This window comes from Ceraceosorus guamensis, assembly GCF_003144195.1.
Source record: "Ceraceosorus guamensis strain MCA 4658 unplaced genomic scaffold IE81scaffold_45, whole genome shotgun sequence".
Lineage (NCBI taxonomy): Eukaryota > Fungi > Basidiomycota > Exobasidiomycetes > Ceraceosorales > Ceraceosoraceae > Ceraceosorus > Ceraceosorus guamensis.
Genome location: NW_020290040.1, coordinates 161,532 through 178,770, shown reverse-complemented (window position 1 = coordinate 178,770; position 17,239 = coordinate 161,532). Strand labels below are relative to the sequence as shown.

At 55.9% G+C, this 17,239-nt stretch overlaps 4 protein-coding genes across 4 annotated transcripts; 2 read left to right on the top strand and 2 right to left on the bottom strand.

The window, feature by feature from the left end:
• Positions 1–1,825: 1,825 nt before the first annotated feature.
• Positions 1,826–3,899, top strand: IE81DRAFT_348479 (acetyl-CoA synthetase-like protein; the record flags this gene model as incomplete). Its single annotated transcript, XM_025516266.1, has 3 exons — positions 1,826–2,441; positions 2,580–2,790; positions 2,909–3,899. 3 exons carry the CDS (start codon positions 1,826–1,828, stop codon positions 3,897–3,899), a joined length of 1,818 nt encoding a protein of 605 aa, XP_025368487.1.
• Positions 3,900–4,967: 1,068 nt separating this feature from the next.
• IE81DRAFT_281039 (hypothetical protein) lies at positions 4,968–5,804 on the bottom strand (the record flags this gene model as incomplete). Its single annotated transcript, XM_025511509.1, has 1 exon — positions 4,968–5,804. A coding segment is annotated over one exon (837 nt), but the record flags the coding sequence as incomplete, so codon positions are not given.
• Positions 5,805–9,464: 3,660 nt separating this feature from the next.
• Positions 9,465–12,585, top strand: IE81DRAFT_292050 (glycoside hydrolase; the record flags this gene model as incomplete). Its single annotated transcript, XM_025511934.1, has 9 exons — positions 9,465–9,983; positions 10,169–10,434; positions 10,591–10,812; positions 10,962–11,108; positions 11,229–11,582; positions 11,772–12,032; positions 12,261–12,301; positions 12,372–12,421; positions 12,535–12,585. 9 exons carry the CDS (start codon positions 9,465–9,467, stop codon positions 12,583–12,585), a joined length of 1,911 nt encoding a protein of 636 aa, XP_025368485.1.
• IE81DRAFT_324713 (hypothetical protein) lies at positions 12,579–15,825 on the bottom strand. The gene is made up of 4 exons (XM_025514306.1): positions 15,067–15,825; positions 13,915–14,987; positions 13,656–13,838; positions 12,579–13,553 (listed from the first exon to the last, which is right to left on the bottom strand). Exons 1-4 carry the CDS (start codon positions 15,741–15,743, stop codon positions 13,048–13,050), a joined length of 2,439 nt encoding a protein of 812 aa, XP_025368484.1. The 5' UTR covers positions 15,744–15,825; the 3' UTR covers positions 12,579–13,047.
• Between the last annotated feature and the right edge of the window lie 1,414 nt (positions 15,826–17,239).

The window sequence follows — 17,239 nt, the reverse complement described above, 5'->3', positions numbered from 1 at the left end:
GGGGGGGGGGGGGGGGGGGGGGCTGCGTTTGGGTGATCATTCAGCTGAAGCGGGGCAGATGAACAGGTGGCGAGGAGCAGAGTGTGTAAGGCGAAGGGAGGCTGAAGCAGCGAGCGGGTCCTCCACGTGAAAGAGAAGCAGAATCGAAAAGGCATTGATTGTACTGCTGCACCTTATCTCCTCGGGTCCAAGTGGCTGGCACGGCACCTGGCCTACCTGTCATCAGCAAGGGCCATTCGAGATTGCCAGACGATTCGCCCAATACGCTGCCAATTGCCCCACCCATTTCCTCTCCGCAAAGCTCTCGCTATGGTACACAAGACGTGATTTTGTTGTGAGTGAGCTCAGACTACTTTACTTTGCCTACCTTGCCCGAAATGTATCAATTTAGTCCAATGCAGGCGTGCGTTGCAGGAGTGCGTGGTTGGGCTGGGCCAGGTCGACGGCCTCGACGCCGTCACGTGCATGCCAGCCGATCTCTGATGAGGTTGGGATTACAGGTGCGGCAAAGGCACGCGGGGACTCGCGCCCTCTCTATCCGCTCGCTACACACACATTTGAAAATCTGAAAAAGGAAAAAGATGGCGGTCGTACTGCGATCGATCGTGAATTGTGAAAAAGAGTGAGCTCGAAGCGCGGGCTTCTCGTACGCGGCCGGACCGTCTCTGACCGCGCGACTTGGCGGTCGGCGGTTTGCGAGAGGAGGAGGAGGGGAAGGGCGCGAGGTAGGCCGGCCGTGCGTGCATGTTGCGGCGGTTGCTGGATCGTGCAGTCGTGCATGACTGTTGATCCGCCACTGGCGACTCGACCGGCTACGTATGGCAATTTATCCTTGCCAGAGCGAGGGTATTTAGATGGCTCACACCTTGCAAGGATGGGAGCGCGCATGTTGATGCTTGCCTATAGATGGCCGAGCCCAGCAGGTTAATTTTGATTCAATTGACGGGGGGGAAGATTCAAGCTTCACGTGATTGTGTATACGGCGCATACATGATGGTACAGAGGCTTCGAGAGCGCGCGCGCGCAACATCAGCCAAAGCATGCGCCGCAGGCTTGATGAATGTGAATAAGTAAATAGCTTGGTCTCATGCATGCGCGCCGTGCTGCCTTGATCGCATATATCTCTTAATTTCTCTCTCTCACACACACTCTACTCTCTCTCTGTGTGCAGCATGCTCCTCCACCTATATGGGCGCATGCATGCATATATATGCTTCATTCGCGACTTCTTCCTTTAGCGCTCCGCTAATCACTCGTCACTTTGCTCGATCAGGTGTTTGCATCGACTTGCATTCTCCCGTCGACTGGACTCGATGTACACGAGCAGAGCGGTGTAGCGATCTTTGCTGCCAAGGCTGTGAGGTCAGAAGCTGCGGAGCTCGAGGGATGGAGTCGAATTGCGAAAGAATCACGAATGGCGGAATGACGACTGCATGGGTCAGCGAATCGTCACGCTGTGCGGTGCAAGCACGTCCGGGTATGCCTAATGCGTACTCGTGACTGTACGAGATGGAGGGGACGCTTGGCAGGAAATTAGCGCCGGATATATGGAGGGAGTGTGTGTTGCTCGGCTCGACTTGCTTCGATTGCTCTTATGCGCATAGCCTGCCTGCCTGCCTGCCTGCGCCGAGGTCACAACGGCACAGCCTCTCGCGCCAGCTCTATGGCGGGAAGCTTCGAACTGGGTGGAAGCAATCAGAAAGCACCACACCCCCCAATCGCTTGCTCGATCGTCACACTCAGCTGCCCTGCCCACCCCTTTTGCCTTGCATCGCGACGAGCAAATCTCCAAGACTGCCCAGGAGATACGAGCAGAGTAGCAAAGATGTACGACCCATTCGCTATTCGCTCGCCCGGGGCCAGGTTGCCCAGCTACGGAGCGTTGAGGGAGACGGTGGAGGAGGACATTGAGGTGTTGCGGGTGATTGAGCGAGGTGCTGCTGCGCACCCTTCTGCTCCTCTAGCATACTTTGCCTTTCCACCCGCCAAGAGGAACGATAGCTCCCACTGCGACTCTGGTGCGCACGACGGCAGCTCAAATTGTTCGAGCAGCAGCAGCAGCAGCAGCGTTCGGTCGCCCGTCACTTTTGCTCAAGGATCGCGTATCGTGGCGCACTTGGCGGCACGTTATGCACCCCTCGTATCCACTCTGCAGGATTCCAACCGTCTCGTTGCTCTCTTCTCTCAACCTCCCATTCACCTATTCTTCCATCAATCGGCTCTTTGGGCACTCGGAGTGGGAGTGCTTTTTTTCGATCAAAAGATGGAGAGGGTACAGAGAGATGCGCTGATCAAGCCTGCTCAGGCTATTATCTATGCGGATCTGATAGAGTCGGATATGGAGTGGGTCAGATCTCTCGACATGCCACAATGGGAATTGCCGGAAGATGAGCACGTCATCGCCTTGGCAGATTGGGCAGAGGCGCAAGAAAAGCAAAGAGGTGAGTGGGTCACGTTCGAGCGAGCGCGACCTATCGTGCAACCGAGCGCAAAGCGCGTACATGAGCCCCCCTCGGATGCATGAAGTGCGAATGTCAAGCTCAGAGATCCAAATCATTCCCCTCCACATTACCGATCAGCCCCGCCGCTCGCTTGGCCGCCCGTCAAAGTGCCTCATCCCTTCCTCGTGTTGCACACCTCTGCCTCGACTGGTGCGCCCAGACATTGCATGTACAGCCTCGAGTATTGGAGTCGAGGCTTGATAGAAGCGGCAGACAAAATCATAGGCTTGAAAAGAGGAAGCGGCGAAACGCGACCGCGCGTCCTTCCCACCAGCGCATTCTTCCATTCGTAAGTAAGAGAAAGGGGAAAGAGGCGAGGGCGCCGTGTGCGGAAGCGTGGCTGTGCGACCTGGAGAGCGTCGCAAACTGAGCTGACAGAATCTACTATCTCACCCTTGTACTCCCAGCTACACCGGCTATATGCTGTTGCAATTCATCGTGGGCCAGCCAGTCGTTGTTGCTTATCCCGCCAACAAGACTTCATGCACAGTGATCGAATGGCTAGAGATCATAGTTTCCTCCAACGCCGCCCACATGGCCACCTATCCGCAAGTGGCGTCGGACATGCTCAAAGTTGCCGAAGGCGATGAGCGCTACGAGCGAGCTTTGCGAGATCTGCAAAGCTTCGCCGTCTTGGGAGCAGCGGTGGACGCGGATCTTGGGGATCGCTTCAAAGCGTTCGGCATCAAGGTCGCTTACAACCTGTACGGTCTCTCGGAGTTCGGTAGCGTGATGCTATCCGTGAGTCCACCCATGCGACTAGACACTCTGCTGCCGGTCCCTGGAGCAGCCGAATGGCTCGTCATGAGACCGGCGACGAAGTCTCTGGGCGGACAAACGCTAGAGTGGGAAGCTTGGAGCATCGTGGAGCGCAATCCCAAATTGGCGCTGAACGTGGCATTGGGAGGCATCAATGCTATCATCGAGCCTTATCCGGGCGAAGGACCGGACCACGGCAAAGCCGCCTTGAACCTTTCGGATCTGTTCGAGCGCATAGAAGATCCGAAGAGCGGCGCGATTAGTTGGAAATTGATCGGGAGGTCGAGCGATGTCATTGTCTGGGCCGACACGCTGAGCGCGAGCGCGGTGAGCATGGAAGCGAGACTTTTAAAAAGTCTCAGAGATCGTCTTCCACCCGAGACGATCGAAGCGCTTCAAGTCTTTGGCCTCGCAAGACCTTGGACCGCGCTCGTCATTCAGACTTGGGATCAGAGTGCCGTCAGAAACGTTTTGCAGGATGTTTTGGACGAGTACAACAAGACTCCACCTGCCCCCATGGCCATCATTGACGCTGAAAGAGTCGTGTGCTTGCAAGATGGACTGGCTTTGACGCACAAGAGCACCGTTAGACGTCGGTACAATGAACGAGCCTTCGAGAGCTGGTTAGATAGCCTTTGAGACGGGTTGGCGCCCCAATGGAGAAACTCGTCATGCACGCCACGTGCCGATCTCACGAGCGCAGAGCATCAGCGCGATGTTGGTGGCATCCTTGTTTCGTTGTCCAAGCGGGTCAGGACTCGAGATTCACTCTCATTATTCAAGACGCAAGCGGAAGAGGTGTGAAAGACGATCACACGGTGTCAGCAGGTATGCCATTGCGAAGGAAGAGGGCACGCAGAGTTCCTGCTTCTCACGAAAAAGGCCGGAACCTCGTCAGGAACTGGCTTCGCTCCAAGATTCAACATCCAACTCGAACTCGCACAATTTTCTCACGCAAAAGAAATCGCAATCTTGTGAACAGCAACGAAATGGGTGACAGGTTGACTCGCTGGTGAAAGGGGGGAATCTGGTGACGGCAAAAGGACCTTGACGTGAAGCGGCGCACATGACGGAAGAGCATCGACCATGCGAAAGCGATTCGAGTACGGTAAAGCGAAAGAGGAGATGGGCTGGAATGTTGCGATTACAGCTTTTTTTTGTTGTTTTGTTTTTTTTTTCTGCTGTGCGATAGACCGAGCTTTGCATGCACGCTACGGTCGGCAAGGAAGAGTGCAGAGGGGCCAATCGACGGATCGGAGCGCTGCGCTTCATGCTTCAAGAGTCTGCCTTGTAGAGACTTGGAGGCAGAGAAGGCAGCCTGGTGGAGGGTGTGATTTCGAAAGCCGGCGTGCTTCCTTCCCGGCGCTCGATCGAGATACTGTCCGCACGCATCTGACCCAAACGATGATGTTGCCCGTTGTTTTCGGACCAGCGATCCGCGCCTCGCAAAGTCTCTACGTACTGCGTGGGCGAGCGACTCCTGCTCCAATTGATGGCAGCAGCAGCTTCTTTGCGTTCTTGCTCCTCCTCGATGGACCTGCTGAAACTGGTGGGAAAGGTATTGCTGGGTCTAGCATGTGGACGAGCAGGAACGGTAGTAAAGGGAGAAGCGGAAGCTTGCTTGGATGAAGCTTCCATGCTGCTCAGATAATCGTCTGCGAAAATGTTGGGAACGGCTTGAGGAGGTTTGAGCCTGCTGGGATCAAAGACGATTCTAGCGGCTACGATTGCAGTTCCCACGATGCCTATGGGAGTGGGCAAGTGCGACAAGACGGGATCGTCGACTGCCAGCTGCACCACGAAGCAGGTGGTGTTTGCGACAAAGACGATGGAGAACCAGAGCAAGTTGCTGCGCAGCACGAACCTGTGCATTTCGCTCTTGGGCAGTCGATTGCCTCCGGGAAGAGGCGCTTGCAATCGGTGCACCTTCCAGAGCGTCATGAAGAGCACGACGATGTCGAAGAGCATGCTCAGTCCCCAACCTGTCGACCTCCATCGGTGCTGCACCACGGTTCGGCACCAAGGGGCAAAGGTAGGCACCTGAGCGATCCTTTCCGCCGAGTAGGCAAAGATGTCTGCTATCCACGCTCCGATCGTCGCTAGCCACAAGAGTCCCAAAGCTGCCAACACCCGCTTGCTCTTGCCGTACATGATGTACACTCGAGCGACAAAGATGGAGTTTGCGGCTGCCCACGTCACGCAAAAGCATAGACGCAGCGCTTTGGCAGTGGCTGCGCAGTCCATCGGTCTACCGAGGAAGAAGGTGATCATGAGCGGACCAGAGACTAGCATGGAGTAACGCAGCAGACAAATGCAGATGGATCCTAAACTGGCCTGAATTCGACCCTCTGACGTGTCGAGCGGAGCATGGAGGCCATAGCGCGGCGGAGCAGCTCGAGTGATGCCTAGTTTGCGGAAAAGGCTCTTCCAGACCAGGATCTCGGAGGGCAGCCAGATGAGATGCTCCCATACTGCCACTGAGAAAAGGCATACCGAGACGTATCGAAGGATTTGCAAATGGTACTCTAGAGTGAGCAAGTCCATTGGCACTTGCGAGTCCATGATGGGGCTTGCGAACTTGAGCAGTCCAGCACTGGATGGGCTGAATGTTAGCGCGTGCGAGGAAAGGAGAGTGCTGCTGGGTGACGGTGACGATAGGGGTCTTTGGGTCTCGACAAAGCAGGGCGAGGGACGAAGCTGCCAGATGCACCGAGTTTCACCATTGGAGAGGGGGGGGGGGCTAAATGCTTGCGATCTGGACCCCCTCTCATCTTTATATACTGAGCACGCTCCAGAGCAAAGACAACATCCGATTCGTGCATGCGGACTCTCCCGATCTGCTGATTTAGTGCTCGGGTCCGCTGACCTGATGTGCTGTTTGAAAGGATTCGCTCGCAGCACGACCGATCGAGTTGCTGCGTTGGCCCGATCGCAGTTCCAGCTGCAGAGTCCGCGCAAGAGGGAGCTCGCAGACTGGATTTGAATTAATCGACATCGAGAAGGCCGGGAAAAGGTACATACAGTAAGTACATGGGCGCTGAAGCGCATGGGAGGCTTCAGAACAGCGGCAGTTGAGAAGGATAAGAGTCGGAGGACCGGAGGAGAGGGTGCATGCGTGCGTGCGTGCGTGCAAGGCTAGGCTATACAAGATATAGGGAGAGCACAGCACAATTAATTAAGGCACGAGTAGCATAGCAATTACTGCAGGGTCGGAACAAAGCGCCCAACTGCAGGAACACGAGCCTGGCGGAGGTTTCCAAGTCTTGCTGCGGGATTGCTGCTGCTGGGAGGGGGGGGGGGGGGTCGCACCTCCCTCATTTGCGGGCACTCATTGCTGCGAATGTGCCGACGATGCTGCGCAGCTTCACGCTGTCCTATGGAGCGATTGCGAGTCAAACAGGCGTCGATCTGGCTACGCTAAAGCTCTCGCAGTGCTGCTATCGGAAGATAGTGGCTGTTGATGAGCGTGCAGCATGCCACGTACACACGAATGTGACCGGCGGAGCTGGAATGAGATTTCATGCGTGCGCAAACCTTAGCAAGCAGGTCGAACACCATGCCCATGCAGCGCAGGCCCAGCTTTTCGTCGTTGTCGTCGTCGTCGTCGTTAGCATCACGTCAAGAGCAATGAAGGGGGAATAGAAACCCCGCTCGCTGTATGCATGCACGCGGACGGAGTCCGAATCGGGCTGCAAGGTGAGCCATGCCATGCAATTTACGTGCGTGCGCCCCGATGGAGAGAAGGAGAGTTGCGAATTCGCGCGGTCGGGCTCGCTCATCGGCAGAGTTTGTGTGTCCGTGAATGAGGGAGCGCTCCAAGGATCGTTTGAGCTTGGCCGCTGCACGGTCCCCTGTAGGTTCGAGCTAGGGTGATGATGTGCTGGAATATCGATAGACCCACGACTGCAAGGATATCGCGCCATGCATGCACATTGTGATTTCCGGGACTTTTTTTCAGCCCCCCCCCGCCAGCCCCCGATTAGAATTCACGAACTGCATGCCCGGCCGCGAAGCTTTCATGGGAGCCCCATGCAAAAGTCCGCCAATCGCAGTTCAACGAATCGCGTAGGAGCTCCAGCTGGGAACGCTGATCAGCCGTCGAGTACAAGCGTGAATCTTTGTTAGGCACAATGAGACGCGAAAGCGGGCTCGACACCAGTGTCCACACCGCTGCTCCTGTAGCTTGTTTGGCGAGGGGAATGCGATCGAGTGGTCTCCCCTTGGGCAGCGCGCGGGGCTGTGACATATCTACAGGTTCACTCCATCTGCATCATGTGCTCTTTGCTGGTCCTATCGCTCCATGCTTTGCTCATGTTGATTTGAAACTCCCGCACAGTCTACCTTGAGCGATGCTCTTTCTCTGATAAGGGCACTTGTGGGCTTGAACAGCGCCGTGGTGATGCCTTTCTGAAAGCCCAGCCGGCGCATCTGACCTGGCCCCACGCGGCTGGAACAGCTCTGATGCACGGGCACTCACTTGCCGAGTCCGAGAAGCAGCGCGGTCGTGAGTCGAGCGTGCTGGGTACCTATCAGCCAAGCCTCTGTGCCTCGATCATGAGCTCCAACAGGAGCTCCTTCCGCCCTGCATGCACAAGCAACGCCGATGTGCAGCAGGTGCTTGGGAATGCTCCATTGCGCTCCCCCAGGGTCAATTGTGAGTCGAGTCGGTCTCAGCGACGAGTGCGAGTGTGGACTCGGATCTGCTTGGCTATGCTTGCACTCATGACTCGTGACTGCCAGACGATTGCTGTTCTAATTCGAGCAAGGTGAGCGGATGAAGTGGGTTGATGGGGGCAAGAATTGCAAGTTCGAATTTGGGGTCTCCGTGAGCGTGAGTGTGAGTTCAAGTGCGGGTGCATGGGACTCTGATTACTCGTGACTCGTGCACGAATGGATAAATGAAGCTCAAGACCCAAGATTCTTAGCATCCATCACGAACAAGAGATAATTAAGCTACTTCTCTCCCTTCGACGCACTTGTCACGTGGCGCAATCCAACACCCACCAAGCATGATTCTTAAAATTGGCGAATCCGAATTGAAGATTTCAAAAGGTTATTCATGCGAAGATTGGCATGGCCCGTGCTCGTCGTTCCGCGCGCGTGTGCAGCATGGATGAGAAGAAGGAGCGGTACGCGCCGAATGCGCCGCGCCCGGGCCGCCAGCACGACGACCGCGCGGATGGCATACCCGCGCGCGCGCGTGACCCCGCACGCAAGCGCCGCGGAAGATGGAGATCGAAAAGGATTCAAGACGCCGGCCGCTGCGCTGCGCTGCGCTGGTGTGCGTGCGTCGTTGGACCAGTCTAACCACAATGAATCACAATCGTGAATCGTGAATGATCGCGAGAGTGGTGATGGAGTGGTGCATGAGTGGTGATGATGAGTGCACGCAAATCACTGGATTCACAATTTCTATTCGTGACTCGTGACTCGTGATCGATGAGATTCGCATGCATGCATGCACCCATGCATCACTGACTGCGCTCACATTTCCCCACCTCTTGGAATCACAATCTTCAAAGTTTCTTCCCCGCTCGCTCTTTCCATTCACCTTCATTCACTTTCACATTCACATTCCCGATCAGTGATTGTCATTCGCGACACGTACTACCGAACTCGCAGGCGACAGGCGATAGGCGACAGGCGATAGGCGACACGCTGCGGTACTCCCACCCGCTACCCGCTTTCCATTTGGCCCCCCCCCTCCTTGCCCTTCCCTCACCGCTCGAGTTGCGCAATCACAGACTCGACTGGAGCAAGTCTTGATCCATTCTACTCGACTCGCCGTGCACATTCCATCGACGTCCCAGCTCCATCTCGACTGCAACACAGCCCCAACGCCAGCTTGCTCTCGCATCTCCTCGGCGTAGATCGCATCTCCTCGGCCTCTACGCACGCACGCACACACGCACACACGACATGCCCCCGCGCAAAAGAACAGCGGCAGCAGCTGGCGGCGGCGGCGGCAACAAGTCCACTTTGACTTTGCGCAAAGATCAGGCCGATTCGAGTCCTGCTAGTGCCGCCTCAGCCTCAGCCGCCTCCGCCTCCTCTTTGCGGGACAAGTCGTCGTCGTCGTCGAAGCATCTCAAATGCAAGTTGATCCTCTACCTGCTGTCGTTGACGTGTTTCGCGTGGGTCTTGTGGCCTACGGTGGAGCCATGGGTGCTTGGAAAGTTGGACCAGCTGCGCGGAGCACTGGGAATGGGACTCGCATCTCAAACGCCTTGGTCTGCAGGACGATCATCCTCTGCGGATCATGATGGCAGACCCGATGACGACGACGCTGCTGCTGCTCATCGGTCGACTTTTGAGGATTTTGTTGCTCAGCCGAGTCTTCCCTTTGCGCTCTCTGCACGTCCATTCAACTTTACAACTGTCCTCCTATCTTCTCTTCCCAACACATCGGAGCGTCGAGCAGAAGCTGCATCGCGCTCTGCCGCCGCCGCCTTCTTGTCCGACGACAAGAAGAGCGAAGCGATCCGATTGGCTTTCAAAGATTCGTGGGACGCGTATGTTCAGGATGCGTGGGGATACGACGAGTATCATCCGTTGAGCCATTCGGGAAGCAATTGGAGCAAAGAAGGTCCGAGCGGCTATTTGATCGTCGATGCCATCGATTCGCTGCTCATCATGGGCTTCAAACAAGAGTACGAGAGAGCGCGCGATTGGATCAGGGATGAGCTGGATTTCGAAAAGGATGGAAGGTTCAACGTGTTCGAGGTGAGTGGATGGGCGAAAGGGCGAGGGCGAGGGCGATGTGATGGTGAATAGGAGAGAGCTGGCAGGTGCACGCAATCAGGCCTGCGCATCGCAACGCGCTGCTGAACTGGAGCTGACAGCGCTCTGCACTCGTTTCAACATCCCACCATCGCATGCACGCACGCACCCCACCCACATTCCTCTAGACGACCATCCGCACGCTCGGAGGTTTGCTGAGCGCCAGCGCTCTCTGCACATCCCACGCCCTCATCTCGGCCCATTGCTCAGCAGGCGATAGTGAATTGTTCCTGTCCAAAGCGCAAGATCTTGCCGAACGTCTTGCACCGGCTTTCGAAGCTACGAGCACGGGCATTCCCTTGAGAGAGGTCAATCTGAAGACGGGTGAGAGCTTTGAGGACGCGGATAACAGGGGATTGGCTAGTCTGGCAGAGATCAGCTCGGTGCAGCTCGAGTGAGTGGATGATTGTGCGCGGCACACTAGTGGGGAGGGGAGCGCGCGATTTCGCGTGGTTCAACGAGAAGCATGCCTCCAATGTCGATGAGCTCACCCTTGCCGACCTCGACGCATGCGCGTACGCACACGCTTAAAAACATGAAATTGGGCAAGATTCAAGACGCTGGCGCACTCTACCAAGACTTTTCGTTGGTGGCGCCTCTCCGAAAGACCCATGAGCGCCATCCGAAACGCTTTGCGAACGGGCGCCTCGGATGGTCTGTTGCCCATCTTCATCAACCCCAGGTCCGGCAAGTTTGTCCTGTCCGACGTGAGGCTGGGAAGCAGGGGCGATTCGTACTACGAGTACCTTGCCAAGCAGTGGCTCATCACCAAGTGAGTGCTGTGCCTTTGCGAGATGATGATGGGTGCATGCACAGGTGGGGGGCCATCAAGGCAAGGCACAGAGCTAATGTGGATCGTGGGAATTTGGCTGCGTTACGATTCTCACACACGCGCGCGCGCGCGCGCACTCTCACACACAGTCGGACGGAAGATGTGTACCGCGACATGTACGATAGAGCGATGAGCGGCATCAAGAAGAATCTCGTCAAGCAGAGCACATCCAGCAATCCTCCTTTGCTCTACACTGCAGAAGTCGTGCCTCGATTTGTTCAAGGAAGACAAGGCCCGTGAGTGTTGGGGAAGGAGGCCCCGCCAAGGCTTATCGAGCCCCGCTGAAGCTGCCTGCAACTTTGCTTTATCCTTTCCTTCTGCCCTTTTTTTCCGCCAACCTACTCGTCCCACCCCAGCGTCTGGTCGATCTTGCCCAAGCAAGATCATCTGGTCTGTTTCCTGGGCGGCAATCTGATGCTCGGTGCTCTTTCCTCGCTGCGTTCGCCAAGCTCCAGCAGCAGCGGCAGCAGCACTGCGAACGCCGACTGGCTGCGTCGTCTGCGCACCTCTGATGGCGAACTGGACAACACGCTGGACCAATCGGACGTGATGCATGCGAACGAGGTGGAAGATTGGGCATTGGGACACGAGATCATCAGGACTTGCTACGATACGTATAGAGGCACCAGAACTCGATTGGCACCGGAAATCGCACATTTTAGAATGCCGCACGAAGAGAATGCCAGCTTTGAGGATTGGTACATCAAGCAGTGAGCATCATTCGATCGAGCTGGCAGTGCGCTCTGGTGTTGCTGGTGGTGGCGGCAGCACGAGCTACTGACCGAGCTGTCGAACAGACTCACATGCTGACCTCGTCCCTTTTCTTTATACTTGTTTTTTTCTACTCTAATTGGCAAACCTTTTTTCATCTTGCCTTTCCCCCGCGGCGCCGGACCCAGACCTCCGATCGACGCAGAGACGAAAAGACCCGCAGCGGCGCTGATCGATGCGCGCAACATTTTGCGACCCGAAACGGTGGAGTCGCTGTTCATCGCCTACCACTTGTCCGGCGATCCGATTTATCGCGAGTGGGGCTGGAAGATTTTCGAATCGTTTGTGCTGCATGCTAGGGTCAAGCAGAGCGGCGCTTTTGCCAATGTGGTGGATGTGATGGGCAGCGGGCCGGATGGAAAGGCAGAGCTGGAGGATAGGATGGAGACGTGAGTTTTGCCATCGCCTCTTTCTTTTTGTTTTGCCGCACGTCGGTAGTGCGTCTGGGGGGTTGCGCATGCTATGCAAGTCGGGCAAATACACCGCTATGAAGACGGGCTGCTTGGAAAAGCAAGAGAGTCGAGACGTGTGCTTTCACAGGGTGTTGCCGGGCTGCTTGGTTTGTCTCGACTGCTTGTGGCTAAACATCGCTTCCATCCTTGCCTCATTCGTGTCAGATTCTGGCTCGCAGAAACTCTCAAGTACCTCTATCTTCTTTGTGAGTGCAGCGCAGCGACCGAGAGGGCAAAAAGACGCGCCATCGCTGATTCCCGCCAGCACGCGTACAGTCTCCGATCAAGACCTCTTGCCCTTAGATCAGTGGGTCTTCAACACCGAAGTGAGTGGATTGACAGAACGCATCGAGTCCTTTTTGCTCGATTTTTCAGCACCAGAGGTCGTTGATGGAGAAGGGCGGCTGCTCACTCGATTCCGTCGAAATTTCCCCACCAGGCTCATCCTTTGCCCGTCTTCAAACAACCCTTTCCGACAAGTTTCGATTAAGGCGCAATGCGCAATGACGGGCACACGACTTTGCCCATCGCACAAAGCGGAGGGAAACGCAAAAAGAAAAAGAAAAAACGATCATGCGCGGAAAATTTGGAAGTTTTCGGGAACAATCGGAATGCGTGCTTTGCGTGTTGGCGTTGAGAGCGAATTGGTCGTTTAGTATCTCTTGGCAGGGAGTAAGCGCATCGAGATGCTCAGGGGGCAGCCGTCCACGCGACATGAGATTGTTCAAAAGGACACGATGTGCAGGCTGAATGAGTGCAAAGATGGAGCAGCGATGGGTTCGAATCTTGGACAGGCAGAGCTGCTCGGTGGGTTTCTGAAGCGAGCATCGGGGGTTTTTGTGGGAAGGAGGTCCACGTATTCTACAGAGTGCGGTGCGCGCAGCGAAGGGGTGTTGGGTGGTGAGAGGGAAATGCACAGACTGACGTGCTGATCGATGACCCGCCAAGGCACTTAGGCCCACATCCTAATCAAGCCGTGCCTCACGATCAAGGATACGAGGAGAGTAGAAGAGAGGCAAGTCATCAAGAGGACGATGCCCATCTCTGCCATGAGCGAGTGATACTCGTCCCTCATCTTTTCTCCCGAAGCTTGATCCAGCACAATCTCTTGCGCCTTCTCCGCTGTCGCATGCAGTAGTGCCGTTTGGAGAGAGGGCGCTTGAGCGCCCGTGGAAGACTGATCGACCTGCAAGGCAGGTGGAGGGTGGAACTTTGCCCTTCCTTTGCCCATCTTTTGCAAGTTCCATAGCGTCACTCTTCGAAGCAAGATCCGAGCATTGTCCCTTAGACGATTGCCCCAGGATGGTCGCAGGTGACGGCCGTAGGATCGAGCGAAAAGAGGAGGCAAAATGAGGATGAGGACGCTCAGGTTCACTCGAAGAGATCCCCAGGGATAAGAAGTGGCGGGAATGCATAGGGCGGTGGCGAGCGATGGGCCCATAAGATACCTTGCAATGGCTGATTGTAGAAGATGTTTGTAGGATGTGTGAGCTAGCGCTCATGAAAGTAAACGGGGCCGTACTTCTGCGGTCATCGCAATGTAGACAGTTCTGCACTCACCCAAATGACTCGCAAAGCTCATGTTGCTTGGCGCCCGATTGGACGTGGAGTACAGCAAAGGCAAAGCGGGACCTTTGAAACCTTCCAGTGGAACTGCACCTCCCGTCTTGCTCAGCGGAGGAGGTGGTGGCAGGTCTCGAAGTGGGGCAACGTGCAAGAAATGGTGCGATGCAATGTAGTAGACTGAGAGTGGCCGCGTACGGGTCAGCAATTGTGCAAAAGGGAGCAGACTTTTGCAGCAGCGCGAAGAAGAACTCACAGCATCGCTCGGCTTTGGAGACGGTGCCGAAACAGCGCCTGAGAAGTTCGGGCTCGATGCCGACGTAGAAGCCCACGTGCCGCCACAGAGAGACGTAATCTTCGCGCTCTTGCATGGTGGGCGGTAGACCCATGCTCTGCAAACTCCAGAGCGGAACGATGGCAAAGGAACAGAGCGTCGCTAGCAAATCTTCCTGATTGATGGCGTCCAATGCAGAGTCTTGATTTCGCTCCTGGGCATTGTGGGCGCGGGACAAACGGACTCGGACCGAAGAGTGCAGCAAGCGAACTCTGGAAGTGGAAAGCCAGCCTTTACCGGCCGTTTGCAGCCAAGCGGCAGCATCTCGCTGCGCATGAACTTCGGTGGGAAGTTGCAGAGCTTCAACATTCTCCATCACATCCAAAATCCATTCCGTCGTTTCCAACAGTCGTCTAAACGTTCGATCTTTGGAAGCTTGACTGACCGGAACACCTCCTTTCGTCGATCCTTTGGAAGATGCTGGATTCATCAGGTAACCGGTGCTATTCAGCACTCTGCGGATTCGAGGACTGGCAAAACCGCCAGCTAGGCCTGCATGGAGCAGACTGACGAGCAACGGAGGTCCATGTCGATGGAAAAAGTCTTGGCCTGCAGCAATGACTCTCGACTCTTCTTGCAGCTCATGCGCATTCGCTATGCCCTCGTGTGGAGCAAGCACTTGGCGATGATTACCGCGCGCTTGTTCCGCTCGGATGTTTGGCAGCACGTTTTCGCAGCTCTCTGAATGTTGCTGGAGCAGATCCAGCTTCTCGGTGGGGCCTGTGGCTTCGGCCTGCGCAGCATACCACGCTTCGCTTACAGCGCCCGCTCCCCTCGGTGGTCTTCGGCACGCATCTCTGAAAAAAGCGCTTGCAGCCGAGCTGTGGGCGGCATCCACCCTTGCTGATTGCGGCGATGAATCGCTCGAAGAGAGAAGCAAGTCCGCCAGCGCTGTCAAGGGATCGCAAGAAGCAGGAGCAGGGTCGTCTTTGGAAGACGTGCCGAGAAATGCTCGAACGGCCGCGTCGGCGACAGGATCCAAAAGGCTTCTCCAGCTGAGGAGCAGGGTAATCGGGTCGGCATGTTAGCGAGAAGAAAGGAAGGTGATCTGGAGCGCAGCAGCTATCCGCTCACCTCTCGAGTACGGCAAAGGGTACGCAGTCAGCGTCCCAAACGACGATCCTATCCCAGCTCCTTATGACCTCGCCAATCTCGGGCTTTGCTCTTCTGCTTTCGCGTTGAGTAGGGTCCAAGGGTAAGGCTTCTCCCTCCGTATCGCAAGGTGGTAGATCCCAGTGAAAATCCGTATCGTCTTTGATGCTCTTGGCCAATTCTTGCGGTGTTTGACCGCGGGAACGAGCGAGTCTTGACCATTCGAGATGGGCCTTGATGGAGGAGAGAGGGGAAAAGGAGGAGGCTTGATGAGGCGAACCGTTAGATAGGAGGAGCGTGCACGTGCTGCTGTTTGCGCTACCGCCGGGCAAGGGCAGGACGAGAAGCAACAGAAGAGCAAAGGGGACGACGCAGAGCAGTGCGAAGGAAGGATGCAGACGAAGTGCGCAGCAGGATACCGTCAAGGCTAGGAGGGGCCATTGCAATCTGGCCGAAATGCTGGGCAGGTAAAAGCTAAAGAGCGTTTGGCTGCTGATGCTGAGAGCGTAGAAGAGCCAGCTGGGTAGCAGTGGCGTGTGCGAAAGAAACAAGAGAGAGACGAGAAGCATGACAGAGGGTGTGAACGGTGCTGACTGCAAAGCGTGCCCGACGTGAGTGGTGACCGACCAGAGCGGTCGCGCTGCTTTCCAAGCTGTCATGGCGCAGATGGGTGTCGGCGGCAAAGGGTTGTCAGGTTCGAGGTGTCGTGTCAAGCTGGAATGCAGGTGATGAAGAGGGGGGTCACCTTGCGCAAATTGGAGATTCCTGGCACCTCGTATTATATACGGTTGAATGGGATCTCTGCTCGATGCACTGCCCCCGAGTGCAGCTTTCCGATCGAGAGCACCAGCTTCCGCGCCACCGCAACGGAAATGCTGCTGTAGATAGCTCACCGGCTTCTAGATTGCCGGTTCAGTGAAGCCTAAAGCGGAAAGGGTCTCATTCAAAGGTTGGAATGCTGTATAGTGTGGATGATGACGAGCGCTCGAGCTTGAGCGTGGGTCTAGCACGATGCGCAGTCGTGGGTGTCAGCGCTGCTGCTGCTGCCGGGGCGGAATATGTATATCGTGCTGCGGCGGATTTTGGATTTCACGGGATTTTCCTGTTCGGTGGTAACCTGATCTATCGGGTTCTGGGAACGCGGTGCAGCTCAAGCCTACGCTTTGAGGCACGGTGGGGGAGATCTTGGCTGACCGAGCGTTGAGCTTGAGTGTGCTCTTAGTGTGTACGAGCAAATCTCTTGCTGCCACCTCTCCTGCCTGTCGTCGACTTTTGGTGCTGCGGAGCCTATGATGCCAAAGCGAACGCGACTCAGACGTCTCGTCTAGCTAAGTCTCGTTGCACGTGTGAAAGACGAATGACAGGCCTGCAGCTTGGACGAGACAAACAAACAGCTTAACCTGCTCTAGATTCACGATTGACCCTGCGGCGCCACTGCTTCGGCGGGCACTGAGTTCACCAAAGTAGATGTCGTCTCTTGATCTTCAAAATGCTGTATAGTCTTGAGTGGGTTGAGTGGGTCGCTGAAACGGGCAGATGCTTCGCACGCCATGCAGGTTCAGAGGTTGGGCGGAAAAGTTGAGGCAGCACAGGGGTAAGTTTGCTCGATCCCAACCTGACTCTTGCTTCGTTACCGACTCCACCAAATTCCGATCTCTTGATTATAATCGCTTGGCACTTGACGGCTGCTTGTAGCTTGGTGACTTACTCTTGAGTTGAGCAGTCCCCTGATCGATGCTGCATGGAGGCCTCGTCTCGAATCAATACAGCCAAAAAGAAATCACGAATCTTGTCTCGAGCCGAGCCGCTTCTCTCCTGTTCCGATGTTCCAGCATCCCACATCGAGCTCGAGCCCCCCCGTTTCCGGTCGGAATCCCCAATGGATATTCATGATTCACAATCAGTCACAGAGTCACAGTCATGACTTGCAGAAGCAGCAGGCAGCAGCAGGGTTGCATTCACTCATCATTCACGATTCTCCTAGCTTTTCCCCACGCAGCACCTCAGCAGAGCTTACAAGGGCCCGCATGCACGCCAGCTTACTAACAACGCTCACGACGTGCTGCCAATCGTGGGACGCGGTACCGACGGAAATGACGGGTGGGACGCCCCGGTTCGCGAGCATATGCTGTGCTGCATATGCTGCTGCTGGACG